At 38.4% G+C, this 10,000-nt stretch overlaps 1 protein-coding gene across 1 annotated transcript in view; it reads right to left on the bottom strand.

The window, feature by feature from the left end:
* Positions 1 to 10,000, bottom strand: part of grin3ba (glutamate receptor, ionotropic, N-methyl-D-aspartate 3Ba) — an 86,793-nt gene that overhangs the window by 23,739 nt on the left and 53,054 nt on the right. The window contains exon 3 of the mRNA XM_053687481.1: positions 489 to 1,581. Within this exon, the coding sequence (XP_053543456.1) occupies positions 489 to 1,581 (1,093 nt within the window). The remainder of the gene's footprint in view (positions 1 to 488; positions 1,582 to 10,000) is intronic.

Here is a 10,000-nt window from a genome sequence, read left to right as displayed (position 1 = left end):
TTTCTTATGTGTCCTTTCTTTATTTGCTTTGGGTTTGTTCTTTCTTCTTGTTTCCCCCTTTTTTCTTGTTGTTCTGTAGATGCATCTTTATGCATCGCTTTCCTAATTTTATCCACCATCGTTTATTTTACTCCTTTACCTTTATTTCCTCTTTATTGTTCATACCTTTCCTTCCTATTTATTTTCATTTACTTCCTCTGTTCTCCGAGCCTTCATTTTTCTTTTCATTCTTTATTTACATTTTCTTTAACTTCTTTATTTCTGTCATATGTTTTCCTTTACACTTTTCCTTTTCATTCATAAAATCATTTATTTACTGTAAAAGCACTTAAAGCACTGAAAATGTGTGTTATGACATCACAATATTTATCTCACCCTGTCAGCTTCCCCAGTCTCCTCGACCGCAGCACTGCGCAGTGTTAACATTTTACAGCTTCTCTGCCTGAGAGAACGATAAATCCGATAGATTAGCGAGTTTAGCGTCTCACCTTGGCGTCGTGAATTCCCGAAACCTCCTCGAATATTTTCTCGCCCACCATCACAGCGGCTAGGTTCGCGGTGTAGCTGGAGAGCACCAGCAGGCAGAAAATGGCCCAGAGGTTCATGAGGAATCGTCCGGTCCAGCATTTTGGCGTCTTGCTCGCGACAGTTCGTCCGAACAGCACGGCGTAACACAGGTTGAGCGCAGAAGAATAGGAAAAGACTCGGACCCGGTTTCGTCCATGCGGCGTCATTCCAAACGGACTCTTCCACTCGTAGAGCGTGAGGAAAAGTGCGGTGATGTGGAGCGTGATGAAGATCCCGACCCACATGGACCAGTGTAACGGCCACATGAAGGCTCCGATGGGCGCGGCCGTGTCCTTACTGCGCACCAGGATGGCCAAGCTGGTGGAGAAGAACGGGCTGGTGAAGTCCATCACTTTGCTCCGCGCTGAATTGATGCTGAAGCTCGTGACGGCCATGTCGGCTGCGCCGCTCAGCAAGTCTCCCACCAGTCCCGTCCACTGCCCGTTTTTCCACGCTCCGTACTTTCCGTCGCCTACGATGTAGAGTTCAAAATCAAACCCCATATCCTCAGCGAGCTTCTCCAGCAGGTCGACGCAGTATCCGTAGCAGCATTTGATCATGTCACCTGGTAACGAGCTGCTGTTTTTCTGCTCCAGATCTGTGAAAAGACGGTTCAGGATGTCTGAGTTGTTGGTTCGAGGGTCCAGACAAAGCTGTCCAGCTGGGCATCGGCCATCTTCATCAGCCTTGCGGGTAAAAACAAACGGATGCTCCACTAAAGTCACAACACGGAGTCTGTGCCCAGAAACAGGAAATCCGTGATGCCAGCGTCTGCCGGGCTTGACGGTCGTCTCCTGATCCAGCTCATGTTTCATTAAATCCGGCCAAATACTCTTCTTATCCATCTCCAAGTGTCCAGAATGCCATTCAGCCACCGTGGCCCAGCTTGGCTGACCTAGAGCGTCCCTCTGAAGGCTCCAAACGTGGAACCCGTGTGTGGTGGAAACGATAGAGATGGAGGGATGCACAGTGACATGACCTGTCAGGCCCTCGAACGACATGTTGGAGAGGAATCTGACAAACAGAAAAAAAGAAAAAAAAAAGAAGTCAGGTAGGAGACGGAGACGAGGCGTGAGGAGATAAACTCTAGGGAGCGAGCGATGGATCTTCATCAGATCCTCCAGTGACACGCTGGAAAGAACCCTGAGCAACAGACAGAGGAGAAGGACAATACTTCGGAACGGGAAAGACAAAGCAATCCAGTTTCCGCCGTGAATAAACACACATGAAAGAGCGTTACATTCCTGCGTGCATTTACGATGAGCCTCAGACAGGCCCTGCGTTTTAGAGCTGAAGACGCAGAGGCAGCTGAAGGCACGCTAACACTGTAAAAGCCGCAAACACATGAGACACTGTAAAGCATCAGGGCAGAGAGAAGTAAAGCTGCTATAAACACACAGGACACATCCGCACCCTCCTCCAGTCTCCTCTACAGGTTCTACAGCACTCTCTATACTTACACTTTGCTTTTTCTTCGCATGACTTTTGTTTCTGAAAGAAAATCTACGTTTGTCTCAGCAGCTTACACATACAGTGCTGTGAAAGTGTTTCATTTCCCCTGCTTCTGATTTACTATCTTATTCTAAATAGTTTTAGATCTTCAAATGAAATACAACATAAAACAAAGCCAACCCGAGTAAACACACAATATAGTCTTTATTTATTATTTTATTTATTGAAGCATAAATAAATAAACAAACCCATGTGAACCCCATTATCAATGCAGTTTCATAGGTTTGGGGAATTACTAACTACAGGGGGCAAATACATTTTCACACAGGCCCAGTTGGTATTGGAGAACTTTTTTCTTCAATAAATAACATTATCATTTAAAAAGTGTATTGTGTGTTTACTCAGACAGTCGCTGTATTGTATTAGATTTCATTTGAAGATCTAAAACTATTTAGTATGAGATGTACACAGAAACAGAGGAAATCAGGATGGGGCAAATACTATTTCACAGCACCGTATTCACTGAAGAACAAAAAACCCAAAGATGTACAACCCTCCAATGAAAGGTTATGAATAAATTCATGTCTTACTCACAGGAACTATTTAAAGAAGAGTGAACACGCACTTTTGTTTGTTTCTTTTTGAGGTAAAATATTGATGCTGTCACTCATAATATTTATAAATTATATAAAGTTTATAAATTTAATCTGCACTGCACGGTAACCCAAGTGGTTTCCTACTTGGAAATTGCTTTTTTTTTTGTTTTGTTTAGTTCTGATGAGAACCAGGAACAGTCTAAATAAAAACCAGCCTATGGCCGATTATCCAACGCGATTTATACACCATTTTCATCCCTCCATCTACTTATCCTTCTATTTTCTGTACTGCTTATCCTACACGGAGTCGCGGGGAGCCTGGAGCCTATCCGAGGAGCACAACGCAGGGAACACCCTGGAAGGGGTTCCAGCCCATCGCAGGGCACAATCACACACACTATGGACGATTTAGACACGCCAATCAGTCTACAACGCATGTGTTTGGACTGGGGGAGGAAACCGGAGTACCCGGAGGAAACCCCCACAGCACGGAGAGAACATGGTGCACACATGGCGGAGGCGGGTTTCAAACCCCTAACTCCGGAGGTGCGAGACAAACGTGTTCAGCACTAAGCCTCCGTGTCCCTCACGTTCATTTAAACTGCATTTAAGTTCTCCACGTTACTAATCGCAGAAAGGAACTAAAGTCGTGAGAGGGGAACGGAAGAAACACTGGACCACACATGCCACAGGACTGGTCTGAGGAACCATTCGAGACCATCGCTCGGATTTTAGACTTTCTTTTACACAAAGTACACAGTCTTCTCCATCATAGTAAGATAGATAGTAAGCATACCTAATCATCTCTCCCTCTCTTTACCTCCCTCTCCCTCTCTCCTTCTGTCCAGCCACACATGATATTATGGAGATGCCAGTGATCCTGACCCTTTCTGCTCTCCGGACCTGTCTGATCCATCCTGATGTTCTACCTCTGGATGGAGCTCTCATCTACTGGAGGCTACGGCCTGGAGATGCTGAGGACGGTGCCGCTTGAAGTACCATGAAATGCATTTACCGCATGCAGTTCTGCACTCAGGTCTCCTTTAGTGAACAGTGGACTAGTTCAACAAACAGACTTCATATAAAACCATAATGAACTTCCCTTTACTCTCACGCTATCCGTCGTTCCCCAGATGAGGACGGGTTCCTTCTGAGTCCGCTTCCTCTCAAGGTTTCTTCCTCAGATCATCTCAGGGAGTTTTTCCTCACCACCGTCACCACCGTCTCGCTCAATAGGGATAAACTCACACACTTAAAATCTCCATCCTGTGTTTATATGTTTCTGTAAACTGCTTTGAGACAACGTCCAGTGTTAAAAGCGCTGTAGAAATAAAACTGAATTGAATTGAATTTGTAGCTTCTTTACAGCAGCGTAACTAATTTGCATAGAATTGAGAAAATGTCGATTGAGACGTGGCTGAAATCGTGTCTCAGTGTCACGCACGTGGGTGGAAAAGGAAGGACTGCCTGTCGCTTTACTGTTCCTAGTGTGAACACAAGGTTATGCATATAATCGTTTAAGTTTAACATGGTACAGACACGTTCTCACGCTGGGACAGGAAACGGCCGACTTACACGCCTTTTGTTACGTACCGCAAAACAATACTGATTCAAATCTTATATAAAGATCTTAAATCTTATATAACTCTCAACAGGCATGTCTATCATTCCCTCTGCAGTATCCACTACCACTGCATTCAATCACTCACACACACACACACACACACACACACACACACACACACACACACACCCTCTGGCTGCTCGTTATAGCTGGTGATTGGTTCTCATTTATATAAATCAGCGGGGGATTCTGGCTAATCTTACAGCTGATGAACACATATACTACACCAACACGCTTCCATAATCCTCCATTAAAAAAGAAATAAGATGAGAAAATGGATCTTGGAATATCTCGGAGCATTAACGTCCTCTCAGGAGCAGAGAAGGAGAAAGGAATGTGATCCCCTTCAGCCCTGAGATTACCCAGCATCCTTAGCTGATTTATGGATGAGAACCAATCACTGGCTGGGTTTCTGAGTGCCGCGTATACGGATGAATCATCTCATCATCTGCATTGGACCGTTGATGTTCGAGTTTCTTTTATCAACTCCATGCAAATTAGTTACGATGCTCTAAAGAAGCAATAAATCCAAGATTCCTCGGTCCGATCCTACGACATGTGCGGTTCAACGTTTCTTCAGTTCTCCGCTCACAACTATAGTTCCCACCTGCACTACTTCGTGCAAACATGAAAGAAGAAAAACTTATAAGCGTGGTTTCATCTTCTCCTGTCATATATGACTCTCGTTAAATGTGTACAGAGATGTAGGGAAGCAAAATAAAGCTTGGAAACAAAGATAATTTGTGCGCCTCTGGTGAGTGTATGTAGCTAGTACAGTTCATTCGCTATACTAATCTAATCTGAGAGCGAAGCTAGTACGCAGCCGAGCACGTAACATAAATCAAACTTAAAAACTTTAAACAATAGTGGTGTGTACAGATCACATAATGGGCTGTAGGATTTACACTTCGGCTAGCAACAGTAATACAATCATGTATTTGCAGTTATCATGTGGTAATGTGATTTATGTAATGTAATGTAGTTATCATGTGGTTATCATAATGTAGTTGTCATGTGGTAATGTGGTTATAATGTAGGTATCATGTGGTAATGTGGTTATAATGTAGTTATCATGTGGTAATGTGGTTATAATGTAGTTATCATGTCATAATAAGGTTATAATATAGTTATCATGTGGTAATGGTGCTATAATGTAATTATCAAGAGGTAATGTGGTTATAATGTAGTTATCATGTGGTAATGTGGTTATAATGTAGTTATCATGTGGTAATGTTGTTATAATGTAATTATCAAGTGGTAATGTGGTTATAATGTAGTTATCATGTGGTAATGTGGTTATAATGTAGTTGTCATGTGGTAATGTGGTTATAATGTAGTTATCATGTGGTAATGTGGTTATAATGTAGTTATCATGAGGTAATGGTGTTATAATATAGTTATCATGTGGTAATGTGGTTATAATGTAGTTATCATGTCATAATAAGGTTATAATATAGTTATCATGTGGTAATGTGGTTATAATGTAGTTATCATGTGGTAATGGTGCTATAATGTAATTATCAAGTGGTAATGTGGTTATAATGTAGTTATCATGTGGTAATGTGGTTATAATGTAGTTATCATGTGGTAATGTTGTTATAATGTAATTATCAAGTGGTAATGTGGTTATAATGTAGTTGTCATGTGGTAATGTGGTTATAATGTAGTTATCATGTGGTAATGTGGTTATAATGTAGTTATCATGAGGTAATGGTGTTATAATATAGTTATCATGTGGTAATGTGGTTATAATGTAGTTATCATGTCATAATAAGGTTATAATATAGTTATCATGTGGTAATGTGGTTATAATGTAGTTATCATGTGGTAATGGTGCTATAATGTAATTATCAAGTGGTAATGTGGTTATAATGTAGTTGTCATGTGGTAATGTGGTTATAATGTAGTTATCATGTGGTAATGTGGTTATAATGTAGTTATCATGAGGTAATGGTGTTATAATATAGTTATCATGTGGTAATGTGGTTATAATGTAGTTATCATGTCATAATAAGGTTATAATATAGTTATCATGTGGTAGTGGTTATAATGTAGTTATCATGTGGTAATGGTGCTATAATGTAATTATCAAGTGGTAATGTGGTTATAATGTAGTTATCATGTGGTAATGTGGTTATAATGTAGTTATCATGTCATAATAAGGTTATAATATAGTTATCATGTGGTAGTGGTTATAATGTAGTTATCATGTGGTAATGTGGTTATAATGTAATTATCAAGTGGTAATGTGGTTATAATGTAGTTATCAAGTGGTAATGTGGTTATAATGTAGTTATCATGTGGTAATGTGGTTATAATGTAGTTATCATGTGGTAATGTTGTTATAATGTAATTATCAAGTGGTAATGTGGTTATAATGTAGTTGTCATGTGGTAATGTGGTTATAATGTAGTTGTCATGTGGTAATGTGGTTATAATGTAATTATCAAGTGGTAATGTGGTTATAATGTAGTTATCATGTGGTAATGGTGATATAATGTAGTTATCATGTGGTAATGTTGTTACAATGTAGTTATCATGTGGTAATGTGTTATAACTTAGTTATCATGTGGTAATGTGGTTATAATGTAGTTATCATGGTAATTCAAATCAATTCAATTGTATTTGTATAGCGCTTTTTACAATAGACATTGTCTCAAAGCAGCTTTACAGAAATATCAACACGGTGTACAGATATTAAAGGAGTGAATTTATCCCAACTGAGCAAGACACTGAGTGGCGACGGTGGTGAGGAAAAACTCCCTAAGATGTTTTAAGAGGAAGAAACCTTGAGAGGAACCCGACTCAGAAGGGAACCCGTCCTCATCTGGGTAACAACAGATAGTGTGAAAAAGTTCATTATGGATTTATATGAAGTCTGTATGGCGTTAGGAGCAGCCGTAGTCCCAGCAGTCTGGAATTGGAGAAGATTTGAGCTCCAGCCGGAGATCAGAAAAGATCAGGATCTCTAATATCTCCATAAAATCGTGTGTGGCTCGGCAGAAGGAGAGAGGGAGAGAAAAGATTATTAGGACTGGGAATTAGTATAATAGAAAGTCTAGTCAGGGTAGGCTTGAGTAAACAAATGTGGTCATAACTTAGTTATCATGTGGTAATGGTGTTATAATGTAGTTATCATGTGGTAATGTGGTTATAATGTAGTTGTCATGTGGTAATGTGGTTATAATGTAGTTATATGGCTTTATGATTATAATGTAGTTATCATGTGGTAATGGTGTTATAATGTAGTTATCATGTGGTAATGGTGTTATAATGTAGTTATCATGTGGTAATGTGGTTATAATGTAGTTATCATGTGGTAATGTGGTTATAATGTAGTTATGTGGCTTTATGATTATAATGTAGTTATCATGTGGTAATGTGGTTATAATGTGGTAATGTGGTTATAATGTAGTTATCATGTGGTAATGTGGTTATAATGTAGTTATCATGTGGTAATGTGGTTATAATGTAGTTATGTGGCTTTATGATTATAATGTAGTTATCATGTGGTAATGTGGTTATAATGTAGTTATCATGTGGTAATGTGGTTATAATGTAGTTATCATGTGGTAATGTGGTTATAATGTAGTTATGTGGCTTTATGATTATAATGTAGTTATCATGTGGTAATGTGGTTATAATGTAGTTATCATGTGGTAATGTGGTTATAATGTAGTTATGTGGCTTTATGATTATAATGTAGTTATCATGTGGTAATGTGGTTATAATGTAGTTATCATGTGGTAATGTGGTTATAATGTAGTTATGTGGCTTTATGATTATAATGTAGTTATCATGTGGTAATGTGGTTATAATGTAGTTATCATGTGGTAATGTGGTTATAATGTAGTTATGTGGCTTTATGATTATAATGTAGTTGTCATGTGGTAATGTGGTTATAATGTAGTTATCATGTGGTAATGTGGTTATAATGTAGTTATCATGTGGTAATGTGGTTATAATGTAGTTATCATGTAGTAATGTGGTTATAATGTAGTTATCATGTGGTAATGTGGTTATAATGTAGTTATCATGTGGTAATGGTGTTATAATGTAGTTATCATGTGGTAATGTGGTTATAATGTAGTTATGTGGCTTTATGATTATAATGTAGTTATCATGTGGTAATGTGGTTATAATGTAGTTATCATGTGGTAATGTGGTTATAATGTAGTTATGTGGCTTTATGATTATAATGTAGTTATCATGTGGTAATGTGGTTATAATGTAGTTATCATGTGGTAATGTGGTTATAATGTAGTTATCATGTGGTAATGTGGTTATAATGTAGTTATCATGTGGTAATGTGGTTATAATGTAGTTATCTCGTCATGTGGTAATGTAGTTATCGTGTGGTTATCATGTGATATTGTAGTAATCATGAGGTTAGAATGTGGTTATGTGGTAACGTAGTTATGTGGTCATGTGATAATATGGGTATAAAGTAGTTATCATGTGGTAATACGGTTATCATGTGGTAGTGTAGTTATTGTGGTAATGTAGTATTCATGCAGCAATGTAGCTATACTGTGGTTATAAGGTGGTATTGTAGTTATCATATGGTAATGTAGTTATGTCGTCATGTGGTAATGTAGTCATCATAAAGTAATCTGGTTATAATGTGGTTATCATGTGGTAATTATATCATGTCGTAGTTAACATATATTGATCATGCAGTAATGTGGACTACAGCACAGACGTGTAGGTGATTAGTCTGTGAGAGGTTCATTAACTCTGAACACTAACAGCATCTTTTGAGGGAAATGTGTCTGAACCGCTCCTTTAATTTCACCTCTTGACCCGGATTTATCTGTAATGAGCGCCGGGTTCCGTGTGCACTAGAGGAGAGCGGAGGATGCTGGGGCTGATGGGTAATTTATGGATGAAAAAAATGAACGCTCGGTGCTAAAGGAGGTCACACACACACACACACACACACACACACACACACACACACACACCCTCACACACACCTATAATCAACCACTGAAAATGAAATGAGTTTGGCAAATGAATAAGGACACCTGACTATCCGGCGTTCCTCTCCTCAGCTGGAAATTTAGCCGTGACAAGCGCTTGGAGAAATACTGCTACGGCCGACAAGGACAAAACTCATCTCACAAAGTCATGAAGAATTTCACATTTCCATCCATCACCACCGTCTGCATCGTTTTACACTAAAAACCAGCTCACCGCTGTCAAGTTCAACTATGAACACAACAATGTTTAATCATTCAGGAAATGTAAAGATACCTTACTGAGACATAGATCCTGTTTAAGCTACTGATGTGACAAATATCTGAGTAGAACAATGGATCTCAAAGCGTCAGGCGTAGACTGGTCCACAATTTTCTCATTCTGTTACACATTATTTTTTATTATGCCTATAAATAATTTACTAAAATCTAATGAGAATTTTAACAAAACATGTTCCACAGGTGGAAAATCCAGAAATAAATAAATAAATAAATAAAAATATTATCGTACATGTATAAATAATGTTTGATAGTTTGTCAAATATATATATATATATATATATATATATATATATATATATATATATATATATATATGTATATATATATGTTATTTTACATTTTAAGAACTAAAACATTTTGATTTATTTATTAAGATTTAAAGTTACTTATAAGTTAACAGTTAAGTTATAAATTAGAACTGTACTTGAGTACGTCAATTACACGTAGAATCTTTCCACGTTGTTTTATGGGGTTTATATTTCATCAAATTATTTCCGTAA

Source organism: Ictalurus punctatus, chromosome 17 (genome assembly GCF_001660625.3).
Source record: "Ictalurus punctatus breed USDA103 chromosome 17, Coco_2.0, whole genome shotgun sequence".
NCBI classification, from domain to species: Eukaryota; Metazoa; Chordata; class Actinopteri; order Siluriformes; family Ictaluridae; genus Ictalurus; species Ictalurus punctatus.
This window is presented reverse-complemented; position numbering and strand designations above follow the sequence as displayed.